This window comes from Nycticebus coucang, chromosome 4, assembly GCF_027406575.1.
Source record: "Nycticebus coucang isolate mNycCou1 chromosome 4, mNycCou1.pri, whole genome shotgun sequence".
Classification (NCBI taxonomy): domain Eukaryota; kingdom Metazoa; phylum Chordata; class Mammalia; order Primates; family Lorisidae; genus Nycticebus; species Nycticebus coucang.
Window position 1 is genome coordinate 63,967,063 of NC_069783.1, and position 18,986 is coordinate 63,986,048.

Sequence of the window (18,986 nt, forward strand, 5' to 3'; positions counted from 1 at the left end):
GCAACTTGCTGCTCCAAGCACTCAGCAGGCTGATAATGAGCTACTTGTTAATTAACTTCTAGAACAGGATTTAACTAAAGAAGCAAGCTGAGAAATCATTTTGTCCTCAGTTACACCCCATTAACTCAAGCTGTGTCAAAACATCTAGGCCCTTTCCTGCCTTAGCACACTTGGGCCTGACCTTAACTCAGCCTTCAGGCCTTTCTTACCAGATAGTTAATTACTCATCAGGAAGAATGCCTCTAGCTTTCCCCCTCCATGCCAGGGAGGGGAGTATATTAACAGAAGACCCCAGTAGGGAGATCAACTATCTTGATTTGCTCGTGACTGAGGTGTTTCCCAGGACTAGGGACCCAGCACAGGCCCAGGCAAACCAGGGTAGCTGGTCACCCTAAACCTGAGAGAAGGCTTTGGGAGAACCTTGAACAGATCAGGGAGAGCTCACACATTCCTGCCGGGTACCAGATGGCACCACTGCAGCATGAGCAATGGGGCAAACCCAGTGCAGGAAAAGCTGCGACAAGACAGCTCTCTGATGGCTTCCAAATAGCAACAGCAAATGCCACTTTGCAAATGAGAATTCAGCTATTCCAAATAGCAATAGCAAATGTCTCTTATGCCCTTAGACAGAACCTTTCCCTGATTATTCATCAACTAATCTGGAAAGTACAGGACTAAGGACACTCACTGTAAAAACATCATCGTCGCCAAGCTCAGCTTCGTTATGGATGGTGGAAGATGATGTTGTTGAACCTAAAAAGACAAAAACATAATAAAAAGTGTTTCCCAAGACGGTAGGTTAAAACCAATCATTTAAAAAAGGGTATTTTAATAAAACCACATTCCATTCCTTTAGCAAGTGCATGGCCAGAAGAAACAAGTTACCTGGGATGAAATGCTTTTAATTTACTCTTAAATTGACTCTTGCCAGGATGCTCTCTAAATTAACTTTGCCTACTCAATTAATCTCTCAAACTTCTCCACTGCCACTAGAAAATAAGGACATAGGTACCACATAGGAGGTGAGAGCCTGCCTACTCCTCCAAGGGGCACCTTAAGCCCAAGCCTCAGTGGTGACCTTGAAGTTTCAGCTGTGTGGTGGGAAGACTGGACTGGGTGCCCCCAAGTTATACCAGCCACAATTTCACTATATTGGCCTTTTCATCAACCAATGAGAGAGGTTTTTTTTTTTTTTTTGAGACAGGGTTTTGTTTTGTCGCCCTCAGTAGAATGCTGTGGTGTCATAGCTCATAGTAACCTCAAACAACTCTTGGGCTCAAGCAATCCTATTTCAGCCTCTCGAGTAGCTGGGACTATAGGTACCCACCACAACGCCCGGCTATTTTAGAGTTGGGGTCTTGCTCTTGCTCAGGCTGGTCTCGAACCCATGAGCTCAGGCAATCCAGCTGCCTCAGCCTTCCAGAGTGCTAGGATTACAGGCGTGAGCCACCATGTCCGGCAATGAGAGAGTTTTGATTAAACAGATTGTATGCTTGCCTCCAGTTCTGAATTAATATATTGTATTCTAAATTCCAGACCATGGGAGCTACTTTCTAAGCAAACAGGCAGACAAGGAGGTTTTCTCTTGCAATATAAGGGTATCAGTGAATTTTCTTTGCTTGTCCCAGTCAAAATTAAGGCTCTTGTCAGAAAACCCAGCTTCCACTATCTAACGAATTGGTCTTTAGAGTTCAACTTATTTACTTGTTTGACTTTTTCTTCATTCTTATATGCAAAACAGTGTAACTGTCCCACTTTATGCCACAATAGTACCCAGTAATGTATGGATACATTTAAATGACCAAAAGAAAAACATTTACATTTGTATAAGTGATAGATATACCAAAAGGGAAATTTATTCTCTTTTATTTTTCTTGGTAAGTCTTTTAAAATGTACACTTAAGCCTCAGCACCCGTAGCACAGTGGTTATGGCGGCAGCCACATACACCAAGGGTGGCAGGTTCGAACCCAGCCCGGGCCAGCTAAAAAACAACAATAAAAAAATAGCTGGGTGTGGGCAGCGCCTGTGGCTCAGTGAGTAGGGCGCCGGCCCCATATACCGAGGGTGGCAGGTTCAAACCCAGCTCCTGCCAAACTGCAACAAAAAAATAGCTGGGCACTCTACCGAGCAGCAACGTAATAAGACTCTCTCAAAACAAATAAACAAACAAAAAAACAAGGTACAGTTAGAAAACATTTTGCTATTACATAAAATTGAAATTAAAAGAATTATTCAGAAAGGGATGAAAAATACTTAAATTTCCAACAAGAAATAGGAAGAAAAAAATCAGTTCCATAAAACTTTCTGTGCGATTCTTATTGGTCGGTCTTTCAGGATTTTTCTTTACTCTTGAATTAGTCTAATCAGTCAATGTTTAAGGCATGCTTGATAGAAAACAGCTAGGGAGAAAAAACTGTAGATAGGAGAATCAAATTTTATGTGTATTTTCAGTGAAGTACATGGACACAACGTAAACTTCTGTCAGTAATACAGGAGATATTTTCTCTCCCAACACTTAAAAGTTATTATTTAATAACAATATTTTAGGCCAGGCATGGTGGCTCATGTATATAATCCCAGCACTTTGGAAGGCTGAGGAGAGAGTTTGAGGCCAGGAGTTCAAGACCAGCCTGGGCAACATAATGGGACCCCATTTCTACAAAAACAGAAAAATTAGCAGGGTGTGGATGGTGCACCCATAGTCCCAGCTACTTGGGAAGCTGAGGCGAGAGGATTGCTTGAGTCCAGGAAGAAGTTCAAGGATGTAGGGGGCTGTGATGGTGCCACTGCCCTCCAGCCAGTCTCAAAAAATAAACACTTTAAATATTTGCCACTTATGTAAGACCTGTGAGGTGAATGCTAGTTTATATTATTTCCTTTTGGCTATCTCATGGTTGTTATTTATGGACTCATGTTCTAACTAGAATTGTCTTACTACTGATTATAATAATAAGTGATTTTTCGGGCAGCGCCTGTGGCTCAAGGAATAGGGCTCTGGTCCCATATGCCAGAGGTGGCGGGTTCAAACCCAGCCCCGGCCAAAAACCAAAAAAAAAAAAGTGATTTTTCTAAGATTGGTTTTGCTCTCTTCCCTCAAATCCACTGATGAAAATGATTTCAGTACATGTTGTGTTTCTTAAACAAATAAAACATACATTCTTTTGTGACTCACTTTCCCAAATCCTGAATTTGGCATTTACGTGCCTTGCTTGATATTCCTTCCTTCATGGGGCCTGGCTATGGCACCTTTAACCCTCTGACTTGATAGTTGAATGTGCTGAAGTGGAGAATTTGTGTGTCTGCATCTGTGGACTCCAGCCAAGCCCATCTTGAGGACTGACTGCCCAAGGGCCTTCTGGGCTGTGACTGGATACAACACAATGCCTACTACTCACCCATACACCAAGGCCTAAACCGGACCAGGGCTCCAGAGGTCACAGATCCCTTTCTTTTTCAGTGGCAGCCATACACTCTGGGCCTCTGATTACTGAAGGACAGTGGGTAGGCCTAGAGTCTTCTGGGCCTGACAGAATCCAGTCTCTACTTCTGAGCCAAGATAGACCAGACCAAAACCGTTTTTTTTTTTTTGTAGAGACAGAGTCTCACTTTATGGCCCTCGGTAGAGTGCCGTGGCCTCACACGGCTCACAGCAACCTCCAACTCCTGGGCTCAAGCGATTCTCTTGCCTCAGCCTCCCGAGCAGCTGGGACTACAGGCGCCCGCCACAACACCCAGCCATTTTTTGGTTGCAGTTCAGCCGGGGCCGGGTTTGAACCCGCCACCCTCGGTATATGGGGCCGGTGCCTTACCGACTGAGCCACAGGCGCCGCCCCCGTTTTTTTTTTTAGTTTTTGGCCAGGGTTGGGCTTGAACCCACCACCCCTGGTATATGGGGCCAGCGCCCTACTCCTTGAGCCACAGGCGTCACCCTGAAGCCATTTTAATAGTCAAAACAAGGTGAAATCAGTCAAAAATATATGCATGTGGTAATTCAGAACCTGCCTGCTTGTACTTTTTCACAGCAGAGTCTAAAAATCAATTGGGATCATTCCTTACTCGGAAAGTCATCTCTTTCCCCCTGCTCTGTCGCTTTAATTCCTCGCCCTGGACGCTCCGAAAGTTTTTGGGATCTACCGACCTGGTCCCAAACCCTCCCACAAATAAATGATGGTAGACTACTGGAATTAAAAGAAGCTGATATATTTCTGTAGTCCCACGAACAGTGCATCAGCAAGTTCAATACCTTCTATAAGGTCTTCGATTGCTTTCCTCACTCCCCTGTCAAAGGCTCGAGCATCAGCAGGGCTTTGGAAAGTCAGTCCAAACTTCCTATTATCGACCTTCCAGTGATGAAACGTTGGATTGGCTTTGGTGTAGACCAAGTCCTTTCTTACATAGCATTCCAATACCACCTGAAGGATGGAAACACACAGGCTGGTTACTTGTGGAACAGCCACGATGATGTCTGGTTACAGAAGTCTAATTAGAAACCATCACTGGTGGTGATTAATAAAAACCCTCTTAACTGCTGCCTGCATACTTCCATGAATCTCTTTATCTGGCAAGAGCCTTTGCTTGCCTATGGGCCTCTGATCCCCTGGTGCTGGTCAGGCCCACTATCCTGGCTGTAACCTTTTCAACACACTCCTCTTCCTCTCACTCACTCCCTTTCTGCCTGCCCCTGACTGTGGGGGCAGTAAGCCCAAGTCTTGGGTCTCTGCACTGTTCCAGGATAACTGCTTCTATATGTCGGGGCCTTTATATTGATGGCTCTGAATCTTCCCTTCCTGTTCTAAAGGCTGACTCCCCATTATCTCAAATTCAACAAGTAGAAAAATGAACTAATATGCTCTGAAATTTCTGCCCCTAGTTTCCTCTCCCAACTTCTCCATAGCTGGCAATGCCAACTCTTCTCTGCTCATTCTGGCCTGGGATCTCTGTGGTCATCTTTACTGACTCTGCTTTCTCTATCCCCTGGATTATCAATCACCAAGTCCATTCCATTTTTCTTTTTCTTTCTTTCTTTCTTTTTTTTTTAGTGTAACAAAGAGAAATTTTATTTAAGAAAAGGAAAGTTTACAGCACTTCTAAAGAGAGTTGGAAGTGAGTCCCTCTCATGATGGAGAAGAGGTGAGAGAGATTATCTATTCCATTTTTCCTTTTACATTTTTTACATCAATCCATTTCAGCTGCTGCTACCTTTAATTTTATAATAACACAATCTCCAAGTTTCTTAACAATGTCGTCTCAGAAAGGGGTTTCACTGAGCTGTAGCTTTGGGTAGACTGATCTTTTCATCTCTAAGATGGAGCTAACACCGCCAGTGTTATCAGTGAGAACATGAACCTGCTCTGATAATACTGAGTAAATGAGAAACTGAAGAGGGTCATGCTCATTGCCCACTCAGGCTTTACTCCATCCGGCTTCTGCTCCAGTTGTTGTCGTCCTCACAATTCAGCCCCTGATTTTGTGCTATACTCTAACATTAGTTTCACACTTACTGGTCTTGCTCCCCTAGCTGGACCACAAAAGGTCAAGATGTATTACAACATAACTCCCTGTGTCTAGCACAGCACTGTTGTTGATGAAGACACTAAAGATTATTTCATATTACAGAATAAAAGGAGCATTGCAATCATATGAAGGAAAACTTCATTCTTTATTCATTAAATAAACCCAAACTGTTTACAATATTTATTCCTACAGCTTCATTATAAACACCATAATGATTCTGCTAAGTTTTAAAAGCCTTGATCTTGTTGTGATGAAGCTCTGCATTTAACATAATGTGATCTTTTTAATTTAGAGAGACTAAGAGTGGGCAAGAGTAAAGGCCTGCTTCAATTAGTAAAATTTAGAGAATGACAAATTTCAAGAATATATCAATGCAAAAAAATTAAATGCTCCCTAATAAATGTCTCCTAACTTAAATGAGAATAATATTTAAATTGGGACATTGGGACATCAAAGAACAGTCCAAAGCAGTTAACTTTATTACATTGTATTGAAATAGGACAACAGTTCCTTCACACAATTCTATTTATGATGAAATTGCTTATTATGGCCATTTTCCCCTAAGAATAGTGCGATGATTAAATGTCAGCCCAGCCCCATTCCAAACTGGGGAAATCCAAATAACCAAGGACTTAACTAACAAATGTTATCTATTTTAGAATTTAATAGCCTCAATTCAAAGTCTCAAAATAAACTTTTTGTAAAAACAAAGACTCCCAGTTTCTCCATATTTTTAGGGTGAAAAAAATTAGTTTTTGGTTGACATTTTCTAACTTTAAGATTATTCCAAAGATATATTTTCTTGGAAAAGTTAAAATAAAATAAGTTTAGGAACCTACATGAAGTGAGGAAGGGAATCAGATACCATCACTTTATGTCCTTTTAAGCTAAATAATATCTTTATGTATCTAATTTTAACAAGAAAAATGACAAAGTTCAGATGCTTTGATCTTCATAACAAAAGATGATGTTGTGGCATAAAAACAATTATGCAGTAACTTAAAATTCAAGATAGGCTTTTAAAAAATACCTTTTAAAATAAGATGCATGGGAGGGAAAAAAGTGATTATATTCTTTGCAGGCTTTGAACAAATCTACACAAGAAATACATATTGTGTTGGTTGGGTGCCTGTAGCTCAGTGGTTAGAATGCCAGCCCTGTGCACCAGGGGTGGTGGGTTCGAACCTGGCCCGGGCCTGCTTAACAACAACAAAAAAATGATAATAAAATATTGTTAATCTGAAAATAAAAAAAAAAAAGAAAGAAATACACATTGTAAAAGACTGAAGTAATTTAGAGGAATATATGAAAGCTCCATTCTTACTATCTCTCCCTCCCCATCCTCACCATCTATTTCCAGAGTCACCCACACTCTCAGCATGGTGGGCACAATCCCAGTTTCCTTTCTGTGATTCTTGATATATATACATAAATTTGTAACTGTGTGTTTAAATGTAGACACATCTATAAATTATTCTGCAACTTGCCTTTTACTTTCCTTAAAAACATGTTTTAGAGATATAAGAAGGTAAAAATGATTCTGTTTGATGGCTGTGTAATACTCCTCAGCATGGATGTATTATATTTATGCAGCGATTCTCCAGACTAAAGGGCATCTCTGTAATTTGTAATTGATCACTTTTACAGAAAATGCTGCAATTGACACCCTTCTATATTACAACAGAAAATCAGGATTTTTGGATAGCTTCTCTATACTTAACAGACTCTTTTAATGAGTAACTGTCAATATTAAGAAATGTGGTTTTTGTTATTATAGAATGTCAACATTTGGAAGATCTGCTTAACTCAGATTATTTTCATTATACTGACTGACAACCATGCATAATGTTACAACATCAGGTCTGATTAGAAAAGATCCATTCAGGGCGGCGCCTGTGGCTCAGTGAGCAGGGCGCTGGCCCCATATACCGAGGGTGGCAGGTTCAAACCCGGGCCCAGCCAAACTGCAACAAAAAAATAGCCGGGTGTTGTGGCGGGCGCCTGTAGTCCCAGCTACTCGGGAGGCTGAGGCAGAAGAATCGCCTAAGCCCAGGAGTTGGAGGTTACTGTGAGCTGTGTGACGCCACGGCACTCTACCGAGGGCAATAAAGTGAAACTCTGTCTCTACAAAAAAAAACAAAAAAAAAAAAAGAAAAGATCCATTCAAAGAATGAGATAAATCAGTGGATTTTTTTTTTTTTGAGACAGAGCCTCAAGCTCTCGCCCTGGGTAGAGTGCTGTGGCATCACAGCTCACAGCAACCTCCAACTCCTGGGTTTAAGCGATTCTCTTGCCTCAGCCTCCCAAGTAGCTGGGACTGTTACAAGTGCCTGCCAGAACGCCCGGCTATTTTATGGTTGCAGTTGTCATTGTTGTTTGGTGGGCCTGGGCCGGATTTGAACCTGCCAGCTCTGCTGTATGTGGCTGGCACCTTAGATGCTTGAGCTACAGGCGCTGAGCCAAATCAGTGGATTTTTAATGAATAGAGTATGAAAAGCTCAATGACAGGGTTTCAGATTCCATGTTTAAGAAACTACTACCAAAACCCCCCAAACAAACAAAATGAAACTACTACGGGTTGAGTTTGGGTGTAGTATCAAAGAAGAATATCTATAATTGGTTGAAAAGGCTATTAAAATATCTCTTTCTTTCCAACCACATATCTGTGGGAAGCTGGACTTTATATACATCAACCAAAGCAACACATTATAACAGATTAAAAGCAGTAGATATTAGAATGCAGTTATTTTCCATTAAGCCAGATAGTAAAGAGACTTCCCCAAACACGAATAAAACAATGCCCCTAGTCTTCTGAATTACTTTTGTTCTAGAAATATTGGTTATTTGTTGCAAAATGTCATTTATATTAACAGTATTGTTTAATTAATAGGTTTTTTAAATTTCAGTCTTTTTTTTTTGTAGAGACAGAGTCTTACCTTATGGCCCTCGGTAGAGTGCCGTGGTATCACACAGCTCACAGCAACCTCCAATTCCTGGGCTTAAGCGATTCTCTTGCCTCAGCCTCCCGAGTAGCTGGGACTACAGGCGCCCGCCACAACGCCCAGCCACTCTTTGGTTGCAGTTCAGCCGAGGCTGGGTTTGAACCCGCCATTTGGTAAATACTAACAGCTACAACTCACAAAAACAAAAGCTCTTGGGGGTTTTCAACAAATTTTTAGAGTGTAAAAGTATCCTGAGCTCAAAAAAGTTTAAGAACTGTTATTGTCCATAAGTCTTTTTCTATAGGATGGTCTTTCAGATGTAAACTACTAGGTGAAAAGATATATATATTTAAAATTAAAATCCTGGCTCATGCCTATAATTCTAGCACTCTGGGAGGCCAAGGAAGATTGCGTGAGGCCAGGAGTTTGAGACCAGCCTGAGCAAGAGTGAGATTCTGTCTCTACCAAAAATAGAAAAAATAAGCTGGGCGTGGTTGACGCATGCCTGGAGTACCAGCTACTCAGTAGGCTAAGGCAGGAGGACTGCTGAAGCCCAGGAGTTTGAGGTTACAGTGACCTATGACTATGCCATACTACACTCTAGCCAGGGTGACAGATGAGATTCTATCTCAAAAAATAAAAATAAAAAAAATTAAATTAAAATCCTGCCAAATTGCCTTTCAAAAAGCTTTGCCAGCTCAAATTTCCATCAAATGTTAAGTGAGAATGTTCCCTGACCTAACCCATGGGCAACAACTGGAATGTTCAACCTTTTAGGTTTTGTGATGAATCGTCACAGGATTTGTTTAAGGAGTAAACTCCTCTAATCCATCTAAAATGAGTAAACTCTTCTAATCCATCTAAAATAAGATACGACTCAGAATATTTTAATGTACATGTAATTTTAGGCTTATTGCCAACTTACCACAACATTATTAGAAGAATTACTTGTGAATGGGTGTCTGGAACAGAAACTTTCCTGATATAAACAATGGCAGTTCAGTTCACAGGCTCAATATGTAGTTAAAAATAAACAGAGAATCCTACAACCTGCTGAATTCTAAAACCACACTCCACTGGAAAAACTAATGAGGCCACTAATTTCTATTAGATGATCTGAGTATTTAATGATCTCATTGGAATATCGGGAACTCAATATCCCTGGCCCAATGTATCCTAAAAATGATCTCCATCCTCTCCTTACTATTCCACCTTTTGGGTGGGGGAGGATGTTCCCTTAACAACCCACCCCCTTTGTAGAGCTCCCATGTAGCCTCATACCGTCCACTGGGCATAAGTCCTGCATTATAAATGCTTGCAAGGCCAAAGGCAGAGTCACTTATCTGTGTGTGGGGTGTGTGGTGGTGATGGTGGGGATAGAGCAGAAGGGGTGGGAGGGAGTTTCCACATTACTGAGGACAGAACCCAGAATTTCCCAAATAGTATGAAACAGACAAGGTGAGGATGGAAAGATGGAGAAGTACAGCGGGGTGTGTGTGTGTGCACTTTAAGTTCTAGAGAATATAAAAACCCAGAAATAGAATGTGAAAGGGATGGGAAGTGGGCTGGGGAGATGGAGAAGCATGGTGGGGAAGGGGACGAGGCACTTCTGGGTTGTATTATCCTTGTACAATAGCAACAAACAACAGAAGCTGGTCTGCAACTCCAGGGAATGCACCGAAGTCTGAGACTGCCCTACTAGTATGAAGGGACTGGGTTTTGGGTTACCAAAGAAAGGGGCTCTAATGCTGGCTCTGCCAATGACCGCAGGCCCCAGACTGTGGAAGTGGACTGCTTCTTGGAGCACTGAGTTTCCCCATTATAATATATGGAGATAATAACATCTTACGCTTTCAGAATGTTGCAGGAAATTTAACCGAGGTTACTTATGTAAAGGGCCTCAAGCTAAATGGTAAAAGTTTATGATTATTATGCAAGACACTAGTAAGACACAGTGTTTATAAAACTAAGGGGCTGGATTAGCCAATCTAAAGTCCCATTTTAGGTTGAAATATTTTATGACAAACCATGGAAATACCAACTCTACAGCTCTACACATATATAACCCTTCAGGTAAGATAATTTGCTAACATAGCATAATGATAAAAATAAAAAGGGGACAAAAGTGAAAAACATTCTATCAAAATTCTGTAGGAAAAGAACACTAAAATTACAAGGCAAGCAACAGAGTATAAAAGTATACTTGCAGCAAAAATGGATTAATATCTTTCTTATAGAAGATGGAATACATATTAAAGAGAAAAATAAGGCCCCAGTAAACAAACAAAGAACATTAATAGTTACAACTGTTTCATGAACAGAAAAACATTTGATCGCATGATAATGCTATTATTCTATCAAATTGGTAAAGATTTAAAATGTATGACCCCATCTGGGCATGGTGCTCACACCTGTAATCCTAGCACTCTCGGAGGCCGGGGAGGGTGGATTGCCTCCTGTGAGCACAGGTTTGAGACCAGCCTGAGCCAGAGCAAGACCTCATCTGTAAAAACAGGGGAGGCGTTGTGGCAGGAGCCTGTAGTCCCAGCTACTCGGGAGGCTGAGGCAAGAGAATTGCCTAAGCCCCAGAGCTGGAGGTTGCTACAAAGTGAGACTCTGTCTCAAAAAAACATAAAAAAGTATGACCCTCAATGTGTTAACGGAAATTCTGCTGCTGGTAGCAGCTCCTTGGTCATATATCAAAAGGCATGAAACTCTGACCCCCTTCAAATTATTTCCGCAAAATAAATGTGAAAAATGCACATTGGTGTCTATTCATAATGCTGAGGGTGTAGGGAGGAGAAAAGAACTTTAGTATTTGACATTAAGGAAAGAGCCAAACAATGAAACATTAGGGCAAAACAAATGAGATACAAAACTATTTACAAACTGATTATAGCTATGTAAAATAAAAAAAAGCCTGAGGGTGGTGGTATTAGCCTGTAATCCCAGGTGCTTGGGAGGCTGAAGAGGAAGGATCATTTGAGTCCAAGAGTTTGTGGGAAGCCTGGGCAACATAGTGAGATTCTGTTTCTAAAAATAAAAATAAAACCCCAAAATATGTATGGGGGTGGGGAGGAGGAGGGTCCTATATCTTTTTTTTTTTTTTGTACAGACAGAGTCTCACTTTATGGCCCTCGGTAGAGTGCCCTGGCCTCACACAGCTCACAGCAACCTCCAACTCCTGGGCTTAAGCGATTCTCTTGCCTCAGCCTCCCGAGTAGCTGGGACTACAGGCGCCTGCCACAACGCCCAGCTATTTTTTGGTTACAGTTTGGCCAGGGCCGGGTTTGAACCCGCCACCCTCGGTATATGGGGCCGGTGCCTTACCAATTGAGCCACAGGCGCCACCCGGAGGGCTAACAATTGTGATTCTGATTTCGTTTTGGAGTCAGAGTGACAAAGGTATCAAATACTAGTTCTAGACCCCCAAAATGGATCACCAAGAATAAGGAATTTTTCTGAATTTGAATTTCCTCAATTAAAATTATACAGACTGCTGTAAGGATACAGTTATTCATACAACCTAACCAAATGGCTAGCATTGTACTTAGCATATGATACTAGATAAATGTCATTTTACTTTTTATCGGTAATACAGTTAAATTGCCTTTATTGGAAAAGTGCTATAAACACAAGAATATTTTTACTATTTGACTATTATACAGGGAATTTCTTGAATAGATACTTCTTAAAATTAGCTACATTCCCTCTTTAAATTTTCAGAAATGAATCAAGTGTGAAAACAGCATTTCTGTTAAGCCATAGATAAAATTTACAAATTGTTCTGTCTTATCCATTTTGTAACTTTTTTAAAGTATAAGAAGTGGTTGCAAAAGATTAAATTTGTACATTTGACACATAAACTCAACAGATGCTGCAGTAAAGGGTCTCAAATGTAACATAGTCCTGAGGTATTTTTGCATTTTTTCTGTGAGACTGTGTACAATCCTGCACATTCTGAATCATTCGGTGGCTCTGGAGTGTACACTCCGTGATCAAACATGGACAGGAGTCTTCTTCTGTGTTTAGGCCCATTAACATAAACAGATTTTGCATATTCAGCTTTGCTTCCTATCACACAGATTCCTTCATAACACAGAACTGGATATTCAAGTTCCTTTAGGAATCTACATTTTGAACTAATGCTTACTCTTGAAAGTATTTATACGTAAGCGTACATAATTATTTATAGAAGTGTGATGCTTTTTGTTACTTTTTCCCCAAACATGTTCAATTCATTAGCTTCTGAAATAAAAGCTGCAGTATCTTTTAGACAAACATTTATTAGAAGTAGCCAAATGTTAGATGATATCCCACCTTTGCATTTTACCTTCACCCAAACCTTCCTTAGTGATGTGCTCCACCATAAACCGCACATTTTTAAAACTCTGACTTCACAGAGCTCAATACAACTATGATTCATAACAGAGGACACTCTTTCGTTTTTAATACCTTCTTACAGTGACAGAAAGATATCTTACTTAACGACAAACAAGACAGCCAAATAAGCTCCCAATCGTCTGAGTTATACGGTGTGTGTTCAAAAGAACCTTTGCTGGAAAGGGAGGGTCATGTTTTGCAATTTGGCCCTGGCTCAGAGTTCTAACTTTTGAAGCTTTGTAAGAGTTTGAAATCAGAGAAAGAAAATAAAAAACGGGAAGATAGCCGTGCTTTAACACAAAGAAACCACCGTTGCTAGTTTAACCCGTGTGTGGTACGTCTACCATTACCAGGTTGTCTTTCTGTCGTTCACCATGGATGAGAAAGCCGCTGCGTCCACTGCCTTCAGGGTGCATGACCTTACAGACCCCGACGCGACTGATCCCGCCTCCTTCCTGTGGGAACCATCCCCCGCTGGAGTCATCTCTGGTCATAACCACAGCCTTGACACGCACAATATAGCTGTCACTAAAACGACAACAACAAGAAGAACGGGGCATGACAATGGTCTGGAGCTGCGGAACACGTTTCACAATGCAAGTTGGCCACCAGCCAGCACTTTTCTGGATTTATCAAAAGAAAATCAAATCTGTACCTGGGAACAAACTTAAAAGGTAGCCCATCTCAACTTTAGGGAAAAAGCAAGACACTTAAACTGAATATAAGAGTAAAATTTTAAAAAGGTATCTTAAAAAAATATTTAATGGATGTCTAGTAATTAAAAAAATACTTGCGAGTCTTTGAAGATGTGTGCTGGTATAATACTTTCCAGTTTCAGGGTGTAAGTATTAATAATAAAACAAGCTGATCTCTGCAATTTAATCTCTATAGGATGGAAAGATACAAACCCATTAATTGAAGAGGGTTTTATGGTCTCAAACCTTTAAACTTAGTTGACAACAAATGACCAAGTCTTAACATTTTATAAAGCTAATATTCTAATTTAGCACACAATAGGATAATAATCCACTCCTACTCACAAATTCACCATGAAATCACTTATATAGGTGGGAAAGCATTTCAATTCAAATAACCCGTTACACACTTACAGGCTTCTGTTCATGATTTTATTTTTTTCCTATCTAAAACTTCAATTTCGCAATAAGTTCTTTTGCACATTTGTCAAAAATCTTTTTCCTCCAGAGACCAACTCTTAGTTTCTTTTCATTCTTTATCACTTTTTGGGGAAATAACATTTGATTTTCAGCAAGGCCATTACATTCTTACTTGCCGTTTTCTTTCTTTGGATAGAATTCATTTGTTTAGTCATTTAAACATATATTCCGTGTGTTGTATACATCAGGCGCTGTGCCAGATTCTAGGGAAACAAAGACACAAAGTAACAGAAGCCGGTAGAGGAGATTGTCCCCAGTGCTCAGAACCTGGCCACCGATATCTGCCAGGGACCACGTAGACAGACCCCGTGCCCCACACCTGTGCTTACTTTGCTCACCCACAAAGGCAAAGCGCCACTGGACTTTCCACAACCCCGGTGGTCTGCCCTCCACTGTGACCCAGCACCGCTCCCATTCTCCTCTCCCTAAGGTCCCTCATTGCCCTTACCTGCTCATCTCCTCCTCAGACCATTGCTTCCATTATTTTTCACCAAGGCAAAGACAGACGGCATAAACTGTACCATTGTAACCACTTTTATGAATACAAGCTCAGTGATATTAACTGCACTCACATCGTTGTGCAATCATCAACCCCCATTCACCTGCAAAACCCTGTCATCAACCCAAACTGAAACTCTGTACATACTGAACACTACCTCCCCATTCCCTGCCCCCCACCTCACACACGCTCCTTTCACCAGAAATGCGCTCTCGGCTGAGCTGTGGCCTTCCTCTGCGGCCCTTTCTCACAAGGCAGCTTTCCCTCTTCCACATCTTTGCCCACTGGGCCTAGACGTGGGGCAGGGCGCTGACCACGGGTACAGGCTATCTGTCCTCCCTCTGGTTCCTCTGTAGCTCATACAATCTGTTCATGCCCCTCACAACCTTTCTTCAATCTCTACAGACCTCTGGATCACCCCCCACCCCCATTCCTTAAAGACCTTAGCATCTGAGTTCACTGTCCCTCCATCCCACCACAGTGATCCCTGCCACAATTCTTGATAATTTCACTATTGACTCGGAGGATTCTTCCAATTCCTTGGCCTCTCAGTTTGTGGGACTCTTCCCTTTCCACACCCTGGTCTTACATACCTAACGTTAGCCGTTCATGCCCAGGTCAACCCTTGATTTTGTCATTACCAGTATGTGTACCATCTCAATTTTATACTATTTTTATTATTATCATTTTAGAGATAGTATCTCTACTCTATCACTCAGGCTAGAGTACGATCGTGCCATCACTGCTCACTGTTACCTTGAACTCCTGGGGTCAAGTCATCCTCCTGCCTCAGCTTCTCTCAAGTAGCTAAAAGTATAGGTGCATACCGCCACACCTGGCGACAGTGACAGCGTCTCACTATGTTGTCAAGGCTGGTCTTGAACTCCTAGTCTCAAAAAAAAAAATCACCCCCTGCCTTGACTTCCCTCAGTGCTAGGATTATGGGCGTGAGCCATTGCCCTCAGCCTCATCCTGCTCTCCAACCCCCATCTCCTGACTTTGTAGCTCCTTCCTCCAAGCTCCAATATTTCTGCTGGGACCAGCAATCTATTCTGACCATGTAAACCCTGTCCTCCAGACCCCTCATGTCCTCACTTGATTATCTACCCGACAAGGTCCACTGCCTATCACCATCTCTTTGCCCTCTCTTTCCTCACTGTCAGTGCCTGGCACCACCCCAACCTGGTTAGATCCTACATCTACCTACTCCATGCTCTCACCCAGTCTGTTGAACACGGTGAGAGGGAAAACCCCGCTCTACTCTGCTTACAGGCCTTGCAGTCGTAAACACCAGCCTCAAGTGGGTCCTTAAGTGGCACCTGGCATCCTGCTACATTTCCCTGATCTGTCCCCATGAAGACTATTTCACACAGCCTCCTACCCCCTCACTCTCAGACGATGTTTGAGCTTACTTTAACTTTGATGAGAAAACAGACACAATTGGAAGAGGCTTTACCCTCGTGCCCACCACTATGCCTACTACTTTGTATACTACACTCTCTGCCTTTCCTCCTGTAACTGTGGCTAAACTTTCCAGGATCCAAGCTGGGGCTTACTCCTCCACTTAAATACCTTCCGTATGCTAACAGCAATCCGATTTACTTTCCCAACCAGATCTCTTCGCCAGCTTCAGACCAGTAAGATCAAGCGTCTAATGGGCATCTCAATCAACATGTTTCAGATTGAATTCTTAATTCCAACACTTTCCTATCCTTCTGATTCTCTCTTTAAAATATATTCAGGGTCTACTTTTTATCACACCCATCCCACTGATCTGATCTAGCTGCCATCACCTTCCACCGAGATTACTGCAACAGCCTCCAGACTGGTGTCCTTACTTCCACATTTGCCCAGCTTTCCCAAAAACAGAACAGTAAGTCAGACCACTACACTCTACTCCAACAAACCTCCAGTAGTATCCTGTATTACTCTAAGTAAAAGAAAAAATCTGGCCTTGCCCACTACTCTCCTCATTCTACTTCAGTGACCCAAGTATTAAGCACACTTCTACCACAGGGCCTTTGCATTTGCTATGTCAACTATGTATTTAAAATCCTACTCCCCACACACCAAATAGGCTCATTCTTTTATTTCATTCAGGACTCTGCCCAAGGTTCTACATCATAGATGACTTCCCTGTGGAAGTTTCCATATAAAGCTACCCCTCTTAAATCTTCTCACCCTTTATCTTTCTACATGCTACTAAAACCGTGCTTGCCCTACAACATATCTGTTTACCTAGAAGGATACAAATTCCACAAGAGCAGAGACTTTGCCCTTTTTGTTCACTGCTATATCCCTAGATCAGTGATTTTCAACCCCTATGCCCATGGCACACTGGTGTGCCATGAGAGGATCTTAGGGGTGCTGCGAAAAATTTTAAAGATTGTTAATTAAACTATTTTCGAAAGCAGTTCAAAGAACAGTAAATATATTCTTTTTTAACTCTTATTTTTTTTTTTTTATCAACATAGTAAGTGTGCTGTGGAAGTTTAACGATAGGTTCAAGTATGCCATGAAATTAAAAGGTTGAAAAACACCGTCCTAGAGCCTAGAATGGTGTCATATATGTAATAGGCTGTGGAATGAAGGGGTTAAATACACAATATAAGCAGGTTTTTTAAAAAAAGTATTTGCAGCTAACAGATTCCCTATAAAAATATAAAGTGTTCATCTGCTTATGAACCACAATAGCTTAATTGGGACAAGAGTAAAGATTTCCTTTTCATTAACAAGAAAAATGAATAAAAATCACAGGTTCTGTATATAGAAGTACATTAAAAAAAATCACAAGATGCACATGCACGTGTATTACTAATTCCCTCATTTCAGGATTTAATATACCTATTCCTTCAGATCCTAAAGATTGATTAAGAATATTTTATAACATTTGTTTAGATTAACTGCACACGATTCTGGAGAATAGCCATCGTTTTTTCTTTCCTACACCTTTCTTCACTTCAGAAAACCCTGGGGGCCCAGGATTTGTGATTCTCCAACATGCAACACAGTTTTCTCAGATCTTCCGTGTGTGTCCTGTGGACTCATCTCAACAGGAAATGGCCAAGGTGAAGAACAGAAACTCCCCCACCTCCTGTTAAAACACGCTTTTGCTTTTTCTGTGTGGCAGCTGTGTGCTGCTCTCCCTTTCTTTGAGGAGATGAAGTAAACACGAAAAAGGGAAGTTTGCATGACTTAATGTTAGTACTGTAGACGTATTTCCCAAAAAAGTAATCATTTATCAGAGATTTAAAAAAATATCCTGCTCCCCTGCTGCCAGCCTACAGGGGCTGTTAGGGAACGTGGCCCTCTGTGGCATCCTTGCTCCGGCCCCGATTCCTCCTATCTAGTGCCTTCCTGAGGGTTTAGACTTCTCTGTGTGGGGTGTAGGTTTAGGGCGCAGAAGTCCCCCCTGTACGATGGCCCACATTACCAGAGGCATCTGGCTATTTAAAACAAACCAGGGGACGCAGTGCCGCACTGAAAGTTGTGAGGCCTGTCTGGTAATCCAGCTGCATGGCGGGGTGCCAAATGCTTCCTATCTGTGGCATGTTTATGTCACTCAGGCCCTTTACCCCACCCAGAACACAAATGACAATGGCCTCTACTACCAAAAACTCCCGGGCCACCTTCCCTGCCCCTCTTTCTGGAAAGAATTAAACAACATCTGCTTAAAACAGATGCAGGGTTTGAGGGGGGAAATGGGAGCAGGAAGGGCAAGGGTAGATTCAGTTTTTCTTTTTTTGAGACAAAGTTTCATTATGTTGCCCTTGGTAGAGTGCTGTGCTGTCACAGCTCACAGCAATATCAAACTCTTTGGCTTAAGCAATTCTCTTGCCTCAGGCTCCCAAGTAGCTGGGATTACAGGCACCCGCCACAATGCCTGGCTATTTTTTTGTTGTTGTTGCAGTTGTCACTATTGTTTAGCTGGCCTGGGCTGGGTTTGAACTGGCCAGCCTGGGTGTATGTTGCCGGTGCCCTACCCACTGAGCTATGGCAGCTGTCCAGATGCAAAAGGGAAATGCTGCTGGTATGCCTTAGAAAAAAATTTCAAAACATGCTATCATTGTCAATAACGATGACATTAAAAAGAAAAATTGAAGAAACAAGAAATTAAAAAGAAAAAATGCTTTGGAAATGGATAACTGCTGTACTGGTGCGCACCTGGTAAAGCTTCAGACATGGGTCCAAACACCAACTGAATGGAGCCCCGGTGTCTGAACTGGAGCAGAACTGCCCCAAACAACTCATATGGTTATGAACTGGTGTTTGATGGCCACTGCTCCAATGATACCATCGTCTTCAGGTGTGCCAAGAGTCAAACTGGCTGGACTTGGGGTGCCTTCCATTTTAAATGTCGTTTCTTTAAAGAAAAGGCTTTGTGTTCTCAACGTATGGATCTATTTGTAAAAATAGGACTTACTGGATCACTCATATATAAAAGAGGCAGGAGGCATCCTGTGTCAGGATA

At 41.7% G+C, this 18,986-nt stretch overlaps 1 protein-coding gene across 3 annotated transcripts in view; it reads right to left on the reverse strand.

The window, feature by feature from the left end:
* The window catches only part of SPRED2 (sprouty related EVH1 domain containing 2), a 125,754-nt gene that overhangs the window by 25,179 nt on the left and 81,589 nt on the right, over positions 1 to 18,986 (reverse strand). For 2 of the 3 annotated variants that reach the window (XM_053588216.1, XM_053588217.1), the window contains exons 2-4: positions 13,192 to 13,369; positions 4,246 to 4,414; positions 689 to 753 (exon numbers count right to left, since the gene is read on the reverse strand). In XM_053588216.1, coding sequence (XP_053444191.1) covers positions 689 to 753; positions 4,246 to 4,414; positions 13,192 to 13,369 — 412 coding nt within the window. Of the gene's footprint in view, positions 1 to 688; positions 754 to 4,245; positions 4,415 to 13,191; positions 13,370 to 14,128; positions 14,220 to 18,986 lie in introns of all 3 variants that reach the window. The other variant, XM_053588218.1, reaches the window with a different exon arrangement.